General features: G+C 41.9%; 1 protein-coding gene across 1 annotated transcript in view; it reads left to right on the top strand.

Annotated features, from left to right (window-relative positions):
* Nucleotides 1-24,489, top strand: part of LOC122929257 (chromaffin granule amine transporter-like) — a 285,527-nt gene that overhangs the window by 208,293 nt on the left and 52,745 nt on the right. Inside the window, exons 11-13 of the mRNA XM_044282773.1 lie at nt 20,416-20,494; nt 21,588-21,639; nt 21,832-22,015. Of these exons, the coding sequence (XP_044138708.1) occupies nt 20,416-20,494; nt 21,588-21,639; nt 21,832-22,015 (315 nt within the window). The remainder of the gene's footprint in view (nt 1-20,415; nt 20,495-21,587; nt 21,640-21,831; nt 22,016-24,489) is intronic.

Below are 24,489 nucleotides of genomic sequence, written 5' to 3'. Positions count from 1 at the left end.
AAAATTCTAGGAACTCGCCATGCCCCTCACGGAATACCTTGGGGTGTCTTCTTTCCAAAATGGGGTCACTTGTGGCGTAGTTATACTGCCCTGGCAATTTAGGGGCCCAAATGTGTGAGAAGTACCTTGCAATCAAAATGTGTAAAAAATGGCCTGCAAAATCTGAAAGGTGCACTTTGGAATATGTGCCCCTTTGCCCACCTTGGCAGCAAAAAAGTGTCACACATGTGGTATCGCCGTACTCAGGAGAAGTTGGGGAATGTGTTTTGGGGTGTCATTTTACATATACCCATGCTGGGTGAGAGAAATATCTTGGCAAAAGACAACTTTTCCCATTTTTTTATACAAAGTTGGCATTTGACCAAGATATTTTTCTCACCCAGCATGGGTATATGTAAAATGACACCCCAAAACACATTCCCCAACTTCTCCTGAGTACGGCGATACCAGATGTGTGACACTTTTTTGCAGCCAAGGTGGGCAAAGGGGCACATATTCCAAAGTGCACCTTTTGGATTTCACCGGTCATTTTTTACACATTTTGATTGCAAAGTACTTCTTACACATTTGGGCCCCTAAATTGCCAGGGCAGTATAACTACCCCACAAGTGACCCCATTTTGGAAAGAAGACACCCCAAGGTATTCCGTGAGGGGCATGGCAAGTTTTTAGAATTTTTTTTTTTTGTCGCAAGTTAGTGGAATATGAGACTTTGTAAGAAAAAAAAAAAAAAAAAAATCATCATCATTTTCCGCTAACTTGTGACAAAAAATAAAAAGTTCTATGAACTCACTATGCCCATCAGCGAATACCTTAGGGTGTCTACTTTCCGAAATGGCGTCATTTGTGGGGGTTTTCTACTGTTTGGGCATTGTAGAACCTCAGGAATTATGACAGGTGCTCAGAAAGTCAGAGCTGTTTCAAAAAGCGGAAATTCACATTTTTGTACCATAGTTTGCAAATGCTATAACTTTTACCCAAACCATTTTTTTTTTTGCCCAAACATTTTTTATTATCAAAGACATGTAGAACAATAAATTTGGCGAAAAATTTATATATGGATGTCGTTTTTTTTGCAAAATTTTACAGCTGAAAGTGAAAAATGTCATTTTTTTCGCAAAAAAATCGTTAAATTTCGATTAATAACAAAAAAAGTAAAAATGTCAGCGGCAATGAAATACCACCAAATGAAAGCTCTATTAGTGAGAAGAAAAGGAGGTAAAATTCATTTGGGTGGTAAGTTGCATGACCGAGCAATAAACCGCTAAAGTTGTGGAGTGCCGATTTGTAAAAAAGGGCCTGGTCACTAGGGGGGTATAAACCTGTGGTCCTTAAGTGGTTAAAGCTCTGAGATCCTTTTCTCTTTTTCTATGAGGTTCTGGAAGTCATCCTTTGCAGAGGTGTAATTGGCACACTACCAGCAAGGATGAGCAAAAAAGAAATATCGGATAGAGTCTTAGCAATAGAGGAATGTGACAAAGCTTTATGCATTAAATCACACACATTTAATAACGCCAAACCAACCTCTGATTCTAAAATATACACCTCAATCGAAGAATAGAAAACGAGCCCATATTGCCATGCGGCCAAACAATCGGCGCATGTTTTAGGAACCAGTAACAACAAAATTACAGTAGACCAATCCCTAATTAAGTCCCAGGGATGGGATGGACAAGGTGCTCTGACTCTCTGCCTCTCATGCCAATTCCCGGAATCTGGCCCACTGGCAACGAGAGAGAGAGAGAGAGAGAATCAGCTATTACATTCTTGCAACCAGGAACATATGTATTTAGCCTTCAACCTTATGTCCAGATGCATACAACATAACACTAAATGGGCAAGCAACTTGACCACTCAATCACATTTAGAAGAGTGAGTACTGATCACAAAAACAGCACCCTAGTTGTCAAAAAATAACATTAACCTCTAACCCTGAAATTTAGAACCCCAAACCACAATGGCAACCAAAACCGGGAATAGCTCCGAAAGAACAACATTTTTGATCACCTTATGCAAAATCATCCAAGAGTCAGTCCAACACTCTGCCGACCAGTGACCATAGCCATAGCCCATACTACCCACAGCATCAGTAAATAAGAGCAAAGACACTAAATCCAGAAAATCCTCCTGCCAACTTATACAACCATTACAACTACCTACAAATTCCAAAGAAATCCTCAAGTCCTCCTTCAACACCCTGGTCAAACCTATATGAGACTATATGATTTCAAGCCTCTGGTACACAAATAAATATACCTAGAAAAAACACGATCCCTGGGAATCGTTAATCAACCGTTAAGCAACCCCAACAAAGACTGCATCTCCTTCAGAGTAGTTTTAATCTAAGCCAAGAAACAAATCAACAAAGACTGAATTTTAATGATGCTGACAGTGAAAGCCTAAACTCCTTTTTCACATTGGAGTTTTTGGGTATTAAGATAGACAAACACAAACTAGGCAAAACTGTTTTCTCTTCAGCCATTGGTATATCAAACAATGACAATATCAGCCAAAAATCAACAAAGTAATAAACCACAAACCTCAGATTCTGCACTACCGACAAACAAGAAATCATCAAGTTAATGCAGAACTCCACCCACCAACACCTGGAACAACCCATGACAAGGAAAAACCCATCAGTAAACACATATCAACATAACGGGAAACCTCAAAATGAAAACTTAAAGAATTTAGTCCACTAGGATGAATAGGTAACAATCAGAACACAGACTTTTAGTATGCCTCATCTAAAAAGGCAAAAATGATTCAAAGTGGACAAAGCCTGATCAAAAGAAGCAAAAGATTCAGAAGCCAAAGACCTCATCATTCACCTCATCACTCTTAGACAGCTGGTTTTTAGCAGAAAGCTGCGGTTAAGTGGATTTTTCAACCCTGTGAAAACATTTGGACATGGAATGATTATCTCCACAAAAAGAACATGGCATTACCTGCAACTAGAGAGCCACTTACATGAAGATTCATTATACGCGACACAAACTACCTTGTGGAGGCCACTCTGAGGAGTAACTGGCTGCAGAGGTCCAACTAACTTCTGAGGCAGTATCCACAGCCAGACATCCTTGACATCCCATTTCAGGGCTGGGTGAACCATTAACTTCTCACAAAACATAACATCTTAGGCTACTGGGAGGAAAGGGATGCAAATGAGCTCTTAACAAGCTCTGCTTCTAATACCACCAGATGTAAGGCAGCTATCCTATAAGTCAATGTTCAGCCCTTTAACTAAGCCTTGAGACATGACTTGGATATTATTGAGTCATGTCTCAAGGCTTAGTTAAAGAGTGGAACATTGGCTTATAGGATGGCTGCCTTACATCTGATGGCATTAGAGGCAAAGCTTGTTAAGAGCTCATTTGCATCCCTTTCCTCCCAGAATTCCAGAGGAGCATGTATGGCCTATAAGTCTCCGCACGCTGATTAAGGTGCTCTCTCTCTAAGGAGAGATATTACCCCCCTAATCTTAGGCTACTTTGACACTAGCGGTTTTTGTGGATCTGTCATGGATCTGCAAAAACACTTCTGTTACAATAATACAACTGCCAGAATCTGTCATGAACGGATCTGGTTGTATTATGTCTTATGCAACCATGATTGTGTCCGAGAAAACGGATCTGTCCCCATTGACTTAAATTGTGTGCTAGAACGGATCCGTTTGGCTCTGCTTCGTAAGGCGGACAGCAAAACGTTTCAGGCAGCGTTTCGGTGTTCGCCTCCAGAGTGGAATGGTGACTGAACGGAGGCAAACTGATGCATTCTGAGCGAATCCTTTTCCATTCAGAATGCATTAGGGCAAAATTGATCTGTTTTGGACCTCTTCTGAGAGCCCTGAACAGATCTCACAAATGGAAAGCCAAAATGCTAGTGTGAAAGTAGCCTTAATTGAACTGCGCCATCCCACCAAAAATAGCGATAAGCTTCCAAAATAATATATAAATGTTGCAAGAGACTGGCAGAAAAAAGGCCTGAAGCCAATTATTAAATGAACGAGGCTGAGCTCGCCTCTGGTTATCATTAAACTTGTTCTTTTTTTCTGTCACTGGAAACCACAGTCTCCCTAGAGGACTGCTTCCAGATATTTTACCACAAGAGTAAGGATAAGTGATACTGCAGTGACCAGGAACGGGTTCCCTGACGCCGCTTTAATGCAGAGGCAGGGTCAGATGGATAATATATCCTGAATTTGTTTGTGAGGTCAATTGCAGCGAGCGCAGGGTACTATCCCAGGGCTCTTCCAAGGTGTTATAACGCACGTCCTAGATTAGGAATGCTGGCTCCTGGCTCAATAAATTTGAGTGTAGTGATAGTAGGATAAATAGAGGAATTTTGCAGAAGAAATAATGTCCAGACCTTTAGATGAAGTTCAAACGTTTCTTTACTTGAGGTAACTCTCATCCAAGCAGTAAACAGCTATGGTCTCTTGGTCCCAGCAGTTTTGGCAATCATTGGCAGAAATGTGTACTTCTGCTTTAAATGTGAAGCTTGCCGGATAAAATGTCTTCTTGGTATCTCTGTATTCGAGGCAAGATTAGCTTCTGCACTTATCTGATACCTTCTGCTGTGTGGGAACAGACTAGCTGAGGAGGAATTGGCTTCTCCTAGGACTCTGGACTTATCTCACAGATGGATTCTCAGGGGATGCTTTCGTCCTGAAAGTCTGGTGTTTGTCTGTAGTTTCTGCTTTCTTCATTCAGCTGAGCTTAAGGTGCTAAAGCTGGGTATATGGCCAAGTCTCAGACTAGACTAGGTCCTTGCTGTTTTCCGTATGCAGGGGAACTCCTGAACGCTATCATACCATAGCCTTCCCCTAGCAAGGGGGAGGCTACACTGACTCTAACGTCCTTCTCCACCCATGCTGCAGGATGTGGGACCAGCCAACCTCTCCACAGAGGGGGAGCTAAGATGGAATAAACCATTCCAACGCAGATTAACTAAACACTAAACATTACTTGCCAATGTGCTGCTGCCATCTACTAGTAACCAGGGAAAATTACATGAACAATTACTTTTAACATAGTTTTGTATGCACATTTGTGGAGGACATAATATAAATTACATCTGATGACAGTATAAAGGTTCTTAGAAGATATTAGCGGGGTAAAGGCGTGTAATAACACAACTCTGGGGTGTTACAACACCAGTTGGGACCGAACTGAGTTCAGTCCGAACTTGTTTGTTTCGGATGTAGTGCCTTTAAACCTTATGGCAGCTGTGGAAAATGACCAGCTTCTTATTGAAAGCCCCAAAAATTATGTCAGTATTCATTAACCATTTCCACAGTGCTATGCAAATACAGTGCAAATGAACAAGATATATATCAGTTACACAGTATTAAACAGTATAAGTCAATGCACGTTCACCCTTTAAAGTGAAATAAAGTAAGGAGTTGATAACTTTGCATTGGGGAAACAGAGGCAAATGTCCCTAAATGTCCAGCCTTCAAAGTATCCCTGCTCCAGGGTGCTACAATAGAGCTAAGTTTGTTTAAACATCTTCTGCCCTCCTCTAAGGGACAATTTTTTGAATCTTTGATATATGAAAGCTATGTATGTCAGTGTCACTCAGATATCATTTACTATTGCTGTCATTGCGCTCCACAGCTTGCAGAGGGGGTAGGGGAAAACAAAGGAGATAACGAGTTTTCCTAAAACAGTATGAGTCATAGGAAGCTAGAGGGGGTTATATACCGACTTTCAGGGTAATTGGAACCTTGTTCAGGTCTGAACCGAACTTTTTGTAAGATTCGGCAAACCGGACACAAAACGAATCTTAACTGGTTTGCTCATCTCTTTGCAGGAGACAAATCAAATCCTAAAGGAGACAATTCACAAATCCAACACAGGTCTGGGAAATGCCAGTACTTTTGTCTAACAATGGTTAAACTACTGGCTCAGAAGCATATACAGAGGTATAGTGAAGCACAGAACTAGCAGCAGCATGAGACTCAAAACAAACCCTGGCTGCAGAATGGTCCACAGAACCAGAACCACCAGAAACAAACTTTAAGATTCCAAACACAAGATCAATAAGGACTGACAAAACACAGACAGTCTCGCAACAACAACTAAAGCATCTCCTGGCTACACAGAGGATTCAGCAGTAGTAGGCTCCACCACAGGCAACGTTGACTGGCTAGGCCCTGGGACCCACCAAGGACTGGAAGAAGCATCCTGCAAAGCTCCGTGGTGCTGCCGCCACTGATCCGATGCTGGAGTCTGTTCTGAAGCTGGGGAACAAGACACAGGGAAAGTTCAAGAACTTTCACATGCTAGTGCACAGCTCCAACTTGGCCTTCACCACTCATAAGAGCCATTGAACAATGTGCCGGTATCTTACACAAAGAAAAAGGGGGGGGGGGGAGGATGAGGGGAGAGAATCAGAAGGAAGAAACAATGAACCACAAACATATCAGAACACCACACTTAAAATTAACCTTACAGTGACTGTCTAACACCCAAGAGTGGTGTTACCACTACTACACCATGCTAGTATCTCTAATGAGCAGGTCCTATACACTGTGCATTTCTAATCTTTTTGCAACTGTTATATTCATGTAACATGCCTGGTTCACCAGCAGGTGGCAGCAAACACAGCAGAGCTGTACTTAGATAGAATGGAAATTACCATTCCATTCTAACCCCCCTCTGGAGAGAAGTGGGCTAGTCCTACTTCCTGCAGGAAGGGTGGGGACCAGTTAGTTCCAGGTTTAGGTCTCCCCTAGATAGGTGCCCACACCAGCCAGAGAGCCTTAAGCTCTGCTAGCCATGGAGGCCAAAGCTTGAAGCCTCAGGAGCCAGGAGGAAAGTTCCCTGGCATAACCTAGAGTCAGACTACAAAGAAGATGTGCAGCATACAGAAGAAGCTGAGTTATACAGCTAGCCTGTTTGTACAGCAAAGTGAAAGAAGAATAGAGCAGAGTTGAGTTTGCCTGCCAGTTTAATGCTAAAGCCTGCTGGAACCAATACAAAGTCTGAAACTATTTGGAGAAACGTTTATTCAACTAAAGCTGCCATTGAACTTCATCTCAAGGTCTGGACGCAAGTTATTTCTTCAAATCCCTCAATTATTCCCCATATTTATTGCTTCGGAGCTAAAGCCTGGGGTCCAGCCGTATCCAGGTAGGAGCACTGTGACACACATAAAGAGACATTTTAGGCCGCAACATACCACTCGGCATTTCCTACACCTGGGATGCGTGATAGAGAGGGATCTAGGGGGAGGCTCCCTGTTGCAACTGTGACCCTATGTGTTCCCCTGCTATATGCTCAAGGGCTCAGATGCTATATGCCAACACTTGCTGTGGATGTTGGCAGACATATTGTTTGAGTGATATTACTCTGTTGAAACACTTTGGCTGATGTATTATACTGATAGTGTAGATAATAGACAATAACAACAATAATATGGCACACTATACTGTAATAGTATAGGCAATTAATAGTATTATTACATGGAAAATTGTGGGGAGTTGTTATTTTACAAACTGATATCTGATCCATTTGACCATTATTGGGATCTCAGGGACATGTTTTGGTGACGTGGAGTTCATCCAGGACTATGGATATCATAATGTGATTTATTATTATTATTATTATTATTATATATATATATATACAGTACAAACCAAAAGTTTGGACACACCTTCTCATTCAAAGAGTTTTCTTTATTTTCATGACTATGAAAATTGTAGATTCACACTGAAGGCATCAAAACTATGAATTAACACATGTGGAATTATATACATAACAAAAAAGTGTGAAACAACTGAAAATATGTCATATTATAGGTTCTTCAAAGTAGCCACCTTTTGCTTTGATTACTGCTTTGCACACTCTTGGCATTTTCTTGATGAGCTTCAAGAGGTAGTCACCTGAAATGGTTTTCACTTCAAAGGTATGCCCTGTCAGGTTTAACCACCTCAGCCCCCCTAGCTGAAACACCCTTAATGACCAGGACACTTCTGCACTACATTACTTTCACCGTTTATTGCTCGGTCATGCAAATTACCACCCAAATGAATTTTACCTCCTTTTCTTCTCACTAATAGAGCTTTCATTTGGTGGTATTTCATTGCTGCTGACATTTTTACTTTTTTGTTATTAATCAAAATTTTACGATTTTTTTTGCCAAAAAATGACATTTTTCACTTTCAGTTGTAAAATTTTGCAAAAAAAACGACGTCCATATATAAATTTTTCGCTAAATTTATTGTTCTACATGTCTTCGATTTAAAAAAAATGTTTGGGTAAAAAAAAATGGTTTGGGTAAAAGTTATGGCGTTTACAAACTATGGTACAAAAATGTGAATTTCCACTTTTTGAAGCAGCTCTGACTTTCTGAGCACCTGTCATGTTTCCTGAGGTTCTACAATGCCCAGACAGTAGAAAAACCCCACAAATGACCCCATTTCGGAAAGTAGACACCCTAAGGTATTCGCTGATGGGCATAGTGAGTTCATAGAACTTTTTATTTTTTGTCACAAGTTAGCGGGAAATTATGATTTCTTTTTTTTTTTCTTACAAACTCTTATATTCCACTAACTTGTGACAAAAAATAAAAACTTCCATGAACTCACTATGCCCATCATGAAATACCTTGGGGTGTCTTCTTTCCAAAATGGGGTCACTTGTGGGGTAGTTATACTGCCCTGGCATTTTAGGGGCCCAGATGCGTGAGAAGTAGTTTGAAATCAAAATCTGTAAAAAAATGGCCTGTGAAATCAGAAAGGTGCTCTTTGGAATGTGGGCCTATTTGCCCACCTAGGCTTCAAAAAAGTGTCACACATGTGGTATCGCCGTACTCAGGAGAAGTTGGGGAATGTGTTTTGGGGTGTATTTTTACATATACCCATGCTAGGTGAGAGAAATATCTTGGTCAAATGCCAACTTTGTATAAAAAAATTGTAAAAGTTGTCTTTTGCCAAGATATTTTATATTTCATGGACTCAATATGCCCCTCAGCGAATACCTTGGGGTGTCTTCTTTCCAAAATGGTGTTATTTGTGGGGTGTTTGTACTGCCCTGGCATTTGAGGGTCTCCGCAATCATTACATGTATGGCCAGCATTAGGAGTTTCTGCTATTCTCCTTATATTGAGCATACGGGTAATGAGATTTTTTTTTTCCGTTCATCCTCTGGGCTGAAAGAAAAAATGAACGGCACAGATTTCTTCATTCGCATCGATCAATGTGGATGAAAAAATCTCTGCCCAAAAAAAAAAAGGAGGGACATAGGAGCTCCGCCCAACATCCATACCCACTTAGCTCGTATGCCCTGGCAAACACGATTTCTCCATTCACATCAATCGATGTGGATGAATAAATCATTGCTGGGATAAATTTTTTTGTTATATACAAAGTGTTTGCCAAAGCATATGAACACCGCCACCTCCTCAGCTCATATGCCTCGGCAAATGTATCTTTTACTGCAGAAGAGAAATCTCGTCTTGCAGCGTCGCATACACCGACTTGTGTGTAATCTGACAGCAGCGCAATGCTTCTGTCAGAATGCACATCAGTGCTGCAGCTAGTCGATCGGTTGGTCCAATTGGAAGGTAAAAAAAAAAAAAAAGGAAAAAACCAGGCCGCAACACAATACATTTTATTAACTTTATAATAACTTTAGAACAGAACATATAAACTTTATTTAACTTTTGAAACTGAACGTTAACTTTTTTGCTTACTGGTGTTTTTTTTTTGTTTTGTTTTTTTACCTTTATAGGACAAACCTCTCCTTCCCCATGGGACAATGTGCAAAGCGCCCAAAGATGTGGCGAAGTGCATTATGCACTTTGTCCCAGGTGAAAGGAGAGGTTTGCAGCATCTCTGTGTGTGAATGGGCCCTAATAGCCCTGTGTGCCTGTCCTGGTGAGATGTGATCCCTATGCTAGGTGTACCTGTGTGTGGTACTTCCGGAAACACTCTCCAAAGCATAGGGCAGAGTGGTCAGGGCAGTAAAGACAGACACGACATCTTTTTCGGGGTGATGGTTGGGTTGAGGTACCAGGAACGACACTGGGGAAATGTCGCTCATGTAGACGGCTAACTACACTGGTGGATGGGGCCACAGAACCTCCTGGGTACAGGAGGTTCTCGATGATCTCTTCCTGAAATTTGAGGAAGGATCCTGTTCTCCCAGCCTTACTGTAGAGAACAAAATTATTGTACATCGCCAATTGAATTAAATATACAGACACCTTCTTATACCAGCGTCTGGTGCGTCGGGAAAATAAATACGGAGACAACATATGGTCATTGAAGTCCACCACTCCCATGAGCAAATTATAGTCGTGGACCGAGAGGGGCTTTCAATGACTCTGGTTGCTCACTCAATTTGTATTGTTGTGTCTGCGTGAATGGAGGAGAGCATGTAAACGTCACGCTTGTCTCTCCATTTCACCGCGAGCAGTTCTTCGTTACACAAGGCAGCCCTCTCCCCCCTTGCAAGACGGGTGGTAACGAGCCGTTGGGGGAAGCCCGTGCGACTAGTTTGCGCAGTGCCACAGCAGCCAATCTGTTCTAGAAACAAATGCCTGAAGAGGGCCACACTTGTGTAGAAATTGTCCACATAAAGATGGTACCACTTGCCAAATAAGGGTGATACCAAGTCCCAGACTGTCTTCCCACTGCTCCCCAGGTAGTCAGGGCAACCGACCGGCTCCAGGGTCTGATCTTTTCCCTCATAGATCCGAAATATGTGGGTATAGCCTGTGGCCCTTTCACAGAGCTTATACAATTTGAGCCCATACCGAGCGCGCTTGCTTGGGATGTATTGTTTGAAGCCAAGGCGCCCCGTAAAATGTATTAGGGACTCGTCTACGCAGATGTTTTGCTCAGGGGTATACAAATCTGCAAATTTCTGGTTGAAGTGGTCTATGAGGGGCCGAATTTTGTGGAGCCGGTCAAAAGCTGGGTGGCCTCTGGGACGGAAGGTGGTGTTATCACTAAAGTGCAGGAAACGCAGGATGGCCTCAAATCGTGCCCTGGACATGGCAGCAGAGAACATGGGCATTTATGAATTGGGTTCGTGGACCAATATGACCTCAATTCATTCTTTTTGGTTAGACCCATGTTGAGGAGAAGGCCCAGAATTTTTTTTTTTTCGGAAACTTGGACTGGTTTCCACCGGAAAGGCTGGGCATAAAAGCTTCCCGGGTTGACGGATATAAATTGTTGGGCATACCGGTTTGTTTCTGCCACAAGTCCAAGAGCTCCGCAGTCAAGAACAGCTCAAAAAATCCCAGGGCCGAACCGATCTGGCTGTCTCAACCCAAACTCCAGACTGGGCGGTGAAAGGGGGAACTAATGGTGCGGCTGAAGTTGGGGGCTGCCAATCAGGATTTGCCAGCACCTCAGAGATTTTAGGGGGTCTACGAGTCTGTCTGTGCGGTGGCTGCGACGGGGTAACTAATGTACGTGCAACCATACCAGCTTCAACTGCCCTTCTGGTGCTCGCCACTTCACCATGTTGTACGGCAGTGCTGGTACTAGGTCCAGGGAGGGATGCGCTGCTGGTGTATGCCTCACAGCGTAATCTGACAGCGCCAGCCCGACTCTGCTGCCCTTGAAGCGGATCCTGCGCAACCTGTGGTCTAGCAACACGGGGCCGGGTACGCCTGGTGGTATCAGGGACCTCAACCTCCTCGTCCGAGCTTTGAGTCAGACTGCCACTGCTTCCTACAGGTTCATATTCTGACCCGCTAGATTCGTCAGATGAGGGTTCCCATTCCTCATCCGACTGGGTCAGAAGCCTGTAGGCCTCTTCAGAAGAATACCCCCTGTTTGACATTTGGGCAACTAAATTTAGGGGTAATCCCTGAGACTACCCAAGGAAAAAAGCAAGCCTATCTTACAAATGGGAGGCTAGCGAAGTACCGGAGGCCGCTGCGGTTGATAAAAAATATCAAGACTGATTTTTTATATCGCCGCAGAGCTTGTAAAGTGAATGTGCAGTGATCAAAAAAAAAAATTTGTCACTGCGGCGGGGCGGGCGTGGGCGAACGCACGTGTGGGCGACCGATCAGGCATAATCGGGCAAACACTGCGTTTTGGGTGGAGGGCGAACTAAGGTGACACTAATACTATTATAGATCTGACTGTGATCAGTTTTGATCACTTACAGATACTATAAAAGTACAAATGCTGATTAGCAATACGCTAATCAGCGAATAAGTGATTGCGGTGCGGTGGGCTGGGCGCTTATCGATCGCTAAACTACCTAACCAAGGGGCCTAAACTATCCCTAAAACCTAACAGTCAATACCAGAGGAAAAAAAAGTGACAGTTTGCACTGATCACTTTTTTCACTTTCACTAGTGATTGACAGGGGCAAGAAGGGGTGATCAAGGGGTTAATTGGGGTGCAGGGGGGTGATCTGGGGCTAAGTGTAGTGTTTGGTGCTACTCACTGTGATGCCTGCTCCTCTGCTGGACCCAACCGACCAAAATGACCAGCAGAGGAGCAGGGAAGCCATTTAACACATCATATTTACTAATATGATGTGTTAACTGGCTTCTGATTTGAGATTTTAAAAATTGCCAGACTGCCAGCAACGATCATTGGCTGGCAGGCTGGTGACGTGACCCCCCTCTAACTTTTGCCGGCCCGCGATGCGCATGCGCGGGCCGCCTAAGTGCGCCATCTCGCGTCTCGCGAGATGACGAGTATATGCGTGACTGTGCACATCACTGCCGCCTCCGGAACGCGATACTGCGTTAGGCGGTCCAAAGGCCGTTAATAAGTGGGATTTCTTGCCTTATAAATGGGGTTGGGACCATCAGTTGCGTTGTGGAGAAGTCAGGTGGATACACAGCTGATAGTCCTACTGAATAGACTGTTAGAATTTGTATTATGGCAAGAAAAAAGCAGCTAAGTAAAGAAAAACGAGTGGCCATCATTACTTTAAGAAATGAAGGTCAGTCAGTCCGAAAAATTGGGAAAACTTTGAAAGTGTTCCCAAGTGCAGTCACAAAAACCATCAAGCGCTACAAATTAGAAACAGGCTCACATGCGGACCGCCCCAGAAAAGGAAGACCAAGAGTCACCTCTGCTGCGGAGGATAAGTTCATCTGAGTCACCAGCCTCAGAAATTGGAGGTTAACAGCAGCTCAGATTAGAGACCAGGTCAATGCCACACAGAGTTCTAGCAGCAGACACATCTCTAGAACAACTGTTAAAAGGAGACTGTGTGAATCAGGCCTTCATGGTATAATATCTGCTAGGAAACCACTGCTAAGGACAGGCAACAAGCAGAAGAGACTTTTTTGGGCTAAAGAACACAAGGAATGGACATTAGACCAGTGGAAATCTGTGCTTTGGTCTGAGGAGTCCAAATAAGAGATCTTTGGTTCCAACCACCGTGTCTTTGTGTGACGCAGAAAAGGTGAACGGATGGACTCTACCTGCCTGGTTCCCACTGTGAAGCATGAAGGAGGAGGCGTGATGGTGTGGGGGTGCTTTGCTGGTGACACTGTTGGGGATTTATTCAAAATTGAAGGCATACTGAACCAGCATGGCTACCACAGCATCTTGCAGCGGCATGCTATTCCATCCGGTTTGCGTTTAGTTGGACCATCATTTATTTTTCAACAGGACAATGACCCAAAACACACCTCCAGGCTGTGTAAGGGCTATTTGACCATGAAGGAGAGTGATGGGGTGCTGCGCCAGATGACTTGGCCTCCACAGTCACCGTACCTGAACCAAATCGAGATGGTTTGGGGTGAGCTGGACCGCAGAGTGAAGGCAAAAGGCCCAACAAGTGCTAAGCATCTCTGGGAACTCCTTCAAGACTGTTGGAAGACCATTTCAGGTGACTACCTCTTGAAGCTCATCAAGAGAATGCCAAGAGTGTGCAAAGCAGTAATCAAAGCAAAAGGTGGCTACTTTGAAGAACCTAGACTATGACATATTTTCAGTTGTTTCACACTTTTTTGTTTTGTATATAATTCCACATATGTTAATTCATAGTTTTGATGCCTTCAGTGTGAATCTACAATTTTCATAGTCATGGAAATAAAGAAAACTCTTTGAATGAGAAGGTGTGTCCAAACTTTTGGTCTGTACTGTATATACATAACAAAAAAGTGTTTTTAGCCTCCCTGACGGTATTCCCGAGCGTGACTCGGGGTTAATTTTCGCTGCCAGAAGCGGTAACCCCGAGTCACGCTCGGGGTAGATTGCAGAGAGAGCCGCGGGTGTCCTTACCTAATCCCGGCGATCCAGCGATGTTCCCCGCTGTGATCGCCGGTGAGAGCCCCGGCGGATGTCTCATCTCTCTTCCTGGTTCCGCCTCTGTGAGCCGCAGCGCCTCACAGAGGCAGAACTGGGCGGAAGATTCAAAAAAAATACATTGTATATAAGTGAAACACACACACATAAAGTTAGGTGATACAATCCTGTCAGATTACACTATCACCTCAGATTTGACAGATTTGATCTGATCATTCTACACTGCCCTGACTGCCCTGGCTGTTTTTTCTAAGCAAAAAAAAAATATAAAAAAAATATATATTTTTTACCATGGCATCAAAGTGTCACTTTAGCATCACCAAAGCGGGTTTGGATCAGATAAGTGACAGCGACAGCGACACAGAGCCCCTCGCAGAATTGAGCGACAGCGATAGCGATTCGTGGAAAGATTCAGCATCCGACTCTGAACCCGACCAGAGAAGTGGCGACAGCGACGAATCTGCACTTGAGCTCAGTGAGGTGCGCTCTTGGTGCCCTATTGATTGCGGTATGGATGCAGTACCACCGCCAAGATTCCCGTTTACAGGATCGCCTGGGATGAAGGTAGACGTTGATCACAATGATCCTTTGGCGTACCTAAAATTATTTCTGACTGATGACGTCATTGAAAAGACCGCTACAAAGAGCAGCAATCCACTACTCTGCACAGCAAGTTTTCCAGAACCAGAAAATGGGAACCGGTGAGTAAGGAGGACATATGGAAATTTCTGGGGCTAATACTTCTTCAGGGGGTGGTGGGAAAACCCCTGCAGAAATGGTACTGGACTACCAATAAATTGCTGGCAACCCCATTTTTTGGCACCATCATGTCCGAGTACCGATTTTCCCTCATAATGAAGAATTTACACTTCACCAACAATGAGGAATTTGACGAAGCCACACATCCAGCGCCAAAACTGAAGAAGATCTGGGAAGTATTCCAAATGATCATAACCAATTTCCAGCAGGCCTATGTGCCAGACAGAGACATCAGCATTGATGAAAGTCTGATGGCTTACAAAGGACGCCTCAGCTGGATTCAATACATCGCATCCAAGAGAGCGCGATTTGGAATAAAATCCTATATGCTCTGCGAGTCTACAACTGGCTATATATGGAATTCCATCATATACACCGGCAAAGGAACACAATTCAACCACAGGTACAGCGGCTATGGGATGGCAACGTCATCAGTCCTTTCACTGCTTGAACCATTGCTCAATCAGGGGTATTGTGTGACAACAGACAACTTTTACACGTCGCCTGAGCTGTACGGGTTTCTACTAAAAAACAAGACTGACGTATATGGAACCGTTAGGGCCAACCGACGTGGCCTGCCATGTATGTTTTCCAAGAAAAAACTGAAAACAGGAGAAATGGTTTCCTGGCAGAAAGGAAAGATGATGGCAATGCGTTGGCGTGACAAAAAAGACGTGTGCCTAATGAGTACAGTACATAACACCTCCACTACCACGGTCCACACAAGAGGTGGGAAAGATGTCATAAAGCCACAACTTGTGATCGACTATAATAACACCATGGGAGGAGTCGATAGAGCCGATCAGGCGATGACATTCTATCCAGCTATGCGGAAGCAACAAAAAAAATACTACAAAAAAATATTCAGGCATCTCCTGGAACAATGTCTGTGGAATGCCTATATACTGTACAAAGGAAAGAGTGACAAGCCTCTTGTTCACTCTGACTTCATCTGGAAGGTGGCGGAGCAGATTTTTGTGAACTACCAAATGCCATCAGTGGCCGTGAACAGATCTGGACGTCGCGCTGTTGACGTTGTAAACCCAGAGAGGCTGACTGGTCGTCACTTTATGGATTACATCCCGCCAAGCGCAAAAAAGGCAGCACCTACAAGGATGTGTGTAGTTTGCTACTCAAAGCGAGATGGAAATGGAAAAAAAATCCGAAAGGAAACCAGGTTCCATTGCCCTGATTGTGACGTTGGTCTATGGGCAGTCCCATGTTTCAAAATTTACCACACCCAGGATGTTTACTGAATTTTCTTTTGTTTGACAAATTTCATTATTAATTACATTACTGAATAAAATTATATTATTTATTAGATTATAACCCATGATTTTATTTTTTCGAACTTTATCATATCTGAGAGGTCTACTAGAGTCTTCTTTGGTCAGGTTTAAGTAAGTAATTACTAAGAATTGCAGGCCTACAATACATAACACCAAATTTCCATGCAAAAAAATGGTACCGCTTTTGGAACAAAATTCCTGACATAATCATACCGCCAGGGAGGTTAATAAAGATGTATTATTTATAGCATTGTGTTTGTTGGTGTTGGTAATTGTGGTTCCACACAGATGGAGTTATCATTATAAGTGTTATATTAATATACTGGGAGTGCAGAATTATTAGGCAAGTTGTATTTTTGAGGATTAATTTTATTATTGAACAACAACCATGTTCTCAATGAACTCAAATAACTCATGAATATCAAAGCTGAATATTTTTGGAAGTAGTTTTTAGTTTGTTTTTAGTTTTAGCTATTTTAGGGGGATATCTGTGTGTGCAGGTGACTATTACTGTGCATAATTATTAGGCAACTTAACAAAAAAACAAATATATACCCATTTCAATTATTTATTTTTACCAGTGAAACCAATATAACATCTCAACATTCACAAATATACATTTCTGACATTCAAAAACAAAACAAAAACAAATCAGTGACCAATATAGCCACCTTTCTTTGCAAGGACACTCAAAAGCCTGCCATCCATGGATTCTGTCAGTGTTTTGATCTGTTCACCATCAACATTGCGTGCAGCAGCAACCACAGCCTCCCAGACACTGTTCAGAGAGGTGTACTGTTTTCCCTCCTTGTAAATCTCACATTTGATGATGGACCACAGGTTCTCAATGGGGTTCAGATCAGGTGAACAAGGAGGCCATGTCATTAGATTTTCTTCTTTTATACCCTTTCTTGCCAGCCACGCTGTGGAGTACTTTGACGCGTGTGATGGAGCATTGTCCTGCATGAAAATCATGTTTTTCTTGAAGGATGCAGACTTCTTCCTGTACCACTGCTTGAAGAAGGTGTCTTCCAGAAACTGTCAGTAGGACTGGGAGTTGAGCTTGACTCCATCCTCAACCCGAAAAGGCCCCACAAGCTCATCTTTGATGATACCAGCCCAAACCAGTACTCCACCTCCACCTTGCTGGCGTCTGAGTTGGACTGGAGCTCTCTGCCCTTTACCAATCCAGCCACGGGCCCATCCATCTGGCCCATCAAGACTCACTCTCATTTCATCAGTCCATAAAACCTTAGAAAAATCAGTCTTGAGATATTTCTTGGCCCAGTCTTGACGTTTCAGCTTGTGTGTCTTGTTCAGTGGTGGTCGTCTTTCAGCCTTTCTTACCTTGGCCATGTCTCTGAGTATTGCACACCTTGTGCTTTTGGGCACTCCAGTGATGTTGCAGCTCTGAAATATGGCCAAACTGGTGGCAAGTGGCATCTTGGCAGCTGCACGCTTGACATGGGCAGTTATTTTGCGCCTTGGTTTTTCCACACGCTTCTTGCGACCCTGTTGACTATTTTGAATGAAACACTTGATTGTTCGATGATCACGCTTCAGAAGCTTTGCAATTTTAAGAGTGCTGCATCCCTCTGCAAGATATCTCACTATTTTTTACTTTTCTGAGCCTGTCAAGTCCTTCTTTTGACCCATTTTGCCAAAGGAAAGGAAGTTGCCTAATAATTATGCACACCTGATATAGGGTGTTGATGTCATTAGACCACACCCCTTCTCATTACAGAGATGCACATCACCTAATATGCTTAATTGATAGTTGGCTTTCGAGCCTATACAGCTTGGAGTAAGACAACATGCATAAAGAGGATGATGTGGTCAAAATACTCATTTGCCTAATAATTCTGCACTCCCTGTATATATAAATATATTTATACAGGTCCTTCTAAAAAAAATAGCATATTGTGATAAAGTTCATTATTTTCTGTTTATGTACTGATAAACATTAGACTTTCATATATTTTAGATTCATTACACACAACTGAAGTAGTTCAAGCCTTTTATTGTTTTAATATTGATGATTTTGGCATACAGCTCATGAAAACCCAAAATTCCTATCTAAAAAAATTAGCATATTTCATCTGACCAATAAAAGAAAAGTGTTTTTAATACAAAAAAAAGTAAACCTTCAAATAATTATGTTCAGTTATGCACTCAATACTTGGTCGGGAATCCTTTTGCAGAAATGACTGCTTCCATGCGGCGTGGCGTGGAGGCAATCAGCCTGTAGCACTGCTGAGGTGTTATGCAGGCCCAGGATGCTTTGATAGCGGCCTTAAGCTCATCCAGATTGTTGGGTCTTGCGTCTCTCAACTTTCTCTTCCCAATATCCCACATATTCTCTATGGGGTTCAGGTCAGGAGAGTTGGCAGGCCAATTGAGCACAGTAATACCATGGTCAGTAAACCATTTACCAGTGGTTTTGGCACTGTGAGCAGGTGCCAGGTCGTGCTGAAAAATTAAATCTTCATCTCCATAAAGCTTTTCAGCAGATGGAAGCATGAAGTGCTCCAAAATCTCCTGATAGCTAGCTGCATTGACCCTGCCCTTGATAAAACACAGTGGACCAACACCAGCAGCTGACATGGCACCCCAGACCATCACTGACTGTGGGTACTTGACACTGGACTTCAGGCATTTTGGCATTTCCCTCTCCCCAGTCTTCCTCCAGACTCTGGCACCTTGATTTCCGAATGACATGCAAAATTTGCTTTCATCCGAAAAAAAGTACTTTGGACCACTGAGCAACAATCCACTGCTGCTTCTCTGTAGCCCAGGTCAGGCGCGTCTGCCGCTGTTTCTGGTTCAAAAGTGGCTTGACCTGGGGAATGCGGCACCTGTAGCCCATTTCCTACACACGTCTGTACACTGTGGCTCTGGATGTTTCTACTCCAGACTCAGTCCACTGGTTCCGCAGGTCCCCCAAGGTCTGGAATCGGTCCTTCTCCACAATCTTCCTCAGGGTCCGGTCACCTCTTCTCGTTGTGCAGCGTTTTCTGCCACACTTTTTCCTTCCCACAGACTTCCCACTGAGGTGCCTTGATACAGCACTCTGGGAACAGCCTATTCGTTCAGAAATTTCTTTCTGTGTCTTACCCTCTTGCTTGAGGGTGTCAATGATGGCCTTCTGGACAGCAGTCAGGTCGGAATTCTTACCCATGATTGCGGTTTTGAGTAATGAACCAGGCTGGGAGTTTTTAAAAGCCTTAGGAATCTTTTGCAGGTGTTTAGAGTTAATTAGTTGATTCAGATGATTAGGTTAATAGCTCGTTTAGAGAACCTTTTCATGATATGCTAATTTTTTGAGATAGGAATTTGGGGTTTTCATGAGCTGTATGCCAAAATCATCCATATTAAAACAATAAAAGGCTTGAACTACTTCAGTTGTGTGCTCAAGGACCCTCCAATCGGGTAACCTGTACTGTTAATAAAATAAGAAATAACACGCACCTAACCCAATTCCCTGATGAATGGACCATCCTACTCTTCTCTGCAGTAGGCGCGATGCAGTGAGGTCATAGTGCCTCCTGAGCTAAGCACAAGAGCGGACAGGCAGGAAAATAATCAGCTATCTCTCCCGCCTCCCTCACAGACATTTATGTTTGACTTAGCCGACTTGACTTTGACTTAACACTACTGGCCACAGCTTATCTCCCAGGAGAACATTTGTAAGAGGGTCTTAAAGGGGTTGTCTCACTTCAGCAAATGGCATTTACATGTATCATGCCATTTTTTTTAATAAAACAGTAGTAAAATGTAAAAAAAATTAACAAAAAACCTCTAAGTATTTGGTTTCCCTGTGATCGTACTAACCCAGGGAATTAAGTTATGTTTATTTATACAAAAATAAACGCCACAAAACTTAAAAAAAAAAAAAAAATCCGTGGCGGTATTGCTGCTTTTCCCATACACCCAAAAAAGAGTTAATAAAAATAAAGGAGTAAGTTGTTGGGTGTACTGAAAAATTATAGCTTTTGCAATGTGACAATGAAACAATTTAAAACAATTGCTTCATCCTTAGGACCAAGACAGGTTGGTGACAGAGGTTAATAATTACACATTGACTATAATCCCGTTTATAACCCACACATATTTAATTTAACAGGTTTTGTTTTCCTACCTGGTGGCATTGTGTACCTCCTATGTACCAACCTGTTTGGCACTCTGGCATACAAGATGGGGAGGTCAGTCTATTCTAACTATTCACTGAAGTCCAATGATAAATGGTGGTAGGTTAAAGAATATAACTTATCACTTAAGAAATAATCGAGCAGGTGGTTATCAAATGCTGGCATTCATTGTTGTGCAGTTGGGCATGTTTTCTAATTGTCTCTTGATAAACCTGCACTGTCACAAAGTAGGGCGAGGGGATAAACACCAGAATAACAGCAGAAGGAAAATTACAAAAAACTAGGCCTCATGGCTATGGAAAGGAAAAATGTTACACCTAGGAAACCCTAAACCTAGCTCTGACTCCTGTCAGTATGAATAGAACCTGAAGTTGGGAATATTCATACACCGTAAACCTAGGCCCTAGAAACCCTAAAATCCCTAGGCGTAGTGAAAGGGTCTGAGACCACTGGTTCCTTTCGAGATGAACGAACCAGCATCTCCCTGAGGCCTAGGAAACAAAGAGCAAAATGGTACAACAAAATACAAATACACTTATCTTTATTAGAAAATGGATGAGCAGGAACTCAGATGAGGACAACATACCAGCTCTTCCAACACCAGGCAGATAATATCAACTGCATGGTAAGAAGTGTGAGTCCAGACTAAATAGAGGAGCAGTAATGACTACAAGCTACACCTGAAACAAGAGGTGTGGTCATACCAACAACAACACTGCAAAGTGAAAACTGAGAAGCTGTCAGATAGCCTCACATGATGCAAGTCTCTGAGATCTTCTAACCTCTGTCACGGGAGGGATCATCGTGACATTCACATTTTGAAAGGGCAAACGTGTTGGGACTTCAGAAGTGGTAAAACAGGAACATTCCATCTAACCGTGAGTGACTGCAATAGCAGTCTACAGTATATTATCTGTGAGATAACACTCACTGGTCCCTATACTTTACTTTATTTTGGTTTCCTGTTATTGTTAAATAGTTAACAGATATCATTTGATTTAGGTTGTCTTCATTTATATTAATAAAAGTTATATTTTAGAGTAGGGCCTGTCAGATTTCTTCAGTGATAAGCTAGTCATAATTTTACTGGTACATATTCAATATCATGAATTCTCTGAAGACTAAATCAATGTTTTCTTTTTTATAGGTGGCTGTGTGCTTTTTTCGGGATGTTAATCACAGGAGTTCTTTTTATATTGGTCAGTATAGATATAGTAGATCGGTGCATGGTAGAAAGGCCTCTGCCTCATGGGTGCACCTGCTTTTGCTTGGTCTAATGTCAACTTGGTTGTAGCTTAGGATCCTCATCTACTGATGCCTCAAATGTACTTGTTAAGACACCTTGCAACTAATCTGTACATTGTGCATCTATGCATTGCTTTCCCTTCTAGGTTCCACTAGCTTCCAATCTGTTTGGTCTTATCTGTCTTATAACTGCCATTGGCATTGCCGTTGGAATGGTTGATGCATCCATCATGCCTATCATGGGACAACTGGTAGATCTACGCCATACATCTGTGTACGGAGGGGTATACGCCATTACAGATGCAGCTGTATGCATGGGATATGCATTGGGTAAGTTTTTTAACACTGTCTAATTTTTATTTTTCTACTTACATTAGGTGCTTATATAAAACTCGGACCTATATGTCACAGTATAGCATGGAGGCTTAGGTTATGTTACAGTGAAAACGGATGGTCGGTGACAATAAGCTAATTTACATTGTTTAATACTCAGGGCAATGATCAGGAACATATTGTTCATTCCAGATAATTGCCCACTTGTTAGCAATCACTTTTTTATTGCTGCTGTATGGGAATGCATGATCTTATGATTGTTTGCCGTCCCCATATAGTTTCATTGTTTGTTGGCATGCTTACATAGGCTGATGTGCTGCCGACAAGCAATGTTTTTTTGTAAAACATGAGATGACACTCTTTATAACATGGACCATAAATAAAAAAAAATCAAATATAAGCAGTAACAGAAAACTATTATGTGTCTAATAGGGTGGCATATGTTGTAGCCCACCATAGTGCCCAGGTTTTTTGGTATTTCTTTGATTTATTATTGCTTTTTGCTATCATCTTTTCGAATCTGCAATTAGTATTAACTTTACTACTAATTATCTGCGAGATCGGCGGTGTAGATGTAGATTTCCAAAGTTGTGCTATGCTTTGTAGAGAAGCTGTAAGTATATGACATAGAATAGGTTTTGGGGAGGGGGAAAGGTTATCTAGGCTTAAAAGAAATATTTTCGGTCTGAAGGGTAGTTTCACTCCTATAGTGTTTGAAATAAGATTGTTGATTCCTTGCCAGAAATTGGATATGAGTGGGCACTCCCAGAATATATGGGTGAGGGTTCCTATCTGGTTGCAACCTCTGCAGCATATGCTAGATGTGTTCTCATAAATCTTAGATAGTCTGTATGGTGTGTAGTACCATCTATATATACGTTTACATCCAAGGGGTTATCAAAGGGAAGGGGCTCCCTCTCTTAACCATCGGGATGTTGTGCTGCGATGGCAGTGGCCCGATGGTTGCCATGGCAACCAGATGCCTTGCAAAGGCGTCCTTTGTTGCCATCTATCAGTGTAAAACTGATAATCTTATACTTTGCAATGCAAGAGCTTTGCAAAGTATAGTACAGCCATCAGCCCCACTGGATCTTAAAAAAAAGTGTGAAAAAATAAAAAGTAAAAAACATAAATAAATAAAAATGTAACTTAAAAATAAAATAAATAGCCTTTTCCTATATCTGCTCATTTTTAAGAGATTAGAAAAATTAAATAATAAACGACACCAAGCGATCAAAAAGGTGTATGTCCACAAAATAGTACCAATAAAACAGTCACCCCATCCTGCAAAAAATGAGCCCCTACATAAGAAAATCTCTCAAAAAAAAAAAAATCGATGGCTCTCAGAACATGGAGACACTAAAACATAATTTTTTTGGTTTCAAATATGCTATTATTGTGTTAAAGTGAAATACATAAAAAAGTATACATATTAGGTATCGATGCGTCCATAACAACCAGCTATATAAATATATCACATGATCCACCTCGTCCGATAAACATCATTAAAAAAAACTGTGTAAAATAAAAGCCATTTTTTGTGACCTTACCTCACAAAAATTGCAACACCAAGTGTTTAAAACGGCGCATGCCCCCCCAAAATAGTACCAATCAAACCATCGCCTCATTCCGCAAATTAGACCATACCTTAGACTATCAGTCAAAAAAAAAAAGTTATGGCTCTCAGACTATGGAGACACTAAAACATCATTTTTTTGTTTCAAAAATGTTATTATTCTGTAAAACTTAAATAAATAAGAAAAAGTATAGATATTAGGTTTTGCCACGTCCATAACAATCTTCTCTATAAAAATGTCACATGACCTAACCCCTCAGGTGAACGCTTTAAAAATAAATAAATAAAAACAGTTCCAAAACATAAAGTGTAATAGTAAATTATCAAAAAATCATATGTAACCAAAAATGGTACCAATAAAAACGTCAACTCTTTCTGCAAAAAACAAGCCTCTGCAGAAAAATAAAAAAAATAAGGCTTTCAGAAAATAGAGAGACAAAAACTATTTTTTCTTAAAAAATGCTTTATTATGTAAAACTAAAACAAAGAAAGTATACATATTTGATATCATTGAGTCCATAACAACCTGTTCTATAAAAATAGCACATGAGATACCCTGTCAGATGAATGTTATAAAATATAAAAAATATAAATGCTGCCAAAACAGCCATTTTTTGGCTACATTGCCTAAAAAAAACTTTAATATGAAGCAAATAAAAATCATATGTACCCCAAAATAGTGCCAATAAAACTAGCAACTTATCCCCTAATTTCCAAAATGGGGTCACTTTTTGTGAGTTTCTACTGTAAGAGTGCATCAGGGGGGCTTCAAATGGGTCATGGCATCTAAAAACCAGTCCAGCAAAATCTGCCTTTCAAAAAACATATGGTGTTCCTTTTCTTCTGCGCCCTTACATCAGTTTACGACCACATGTGGGGTGTTTATGTAAACCAC

Source organism: Bufo gargarizans, chromosome 2 (assembly GCF_014858855.1).
Source record: "Bufo gargarizans isolate SCDJY-AF-19 chromosome 2, ASM1485885v1, whole genome shotgun sequence".
Taxonomy (NCBI): Eukaryota; Metazoa; Chordata; class Amphibia; order Anura; family Bufonidae; genus Bufo; species Bufo gargarizans.
Note: the sequence above shows the minus strand (reverse complement) of the source record. Positions and strands in the feature narration are given on the sequence as shown.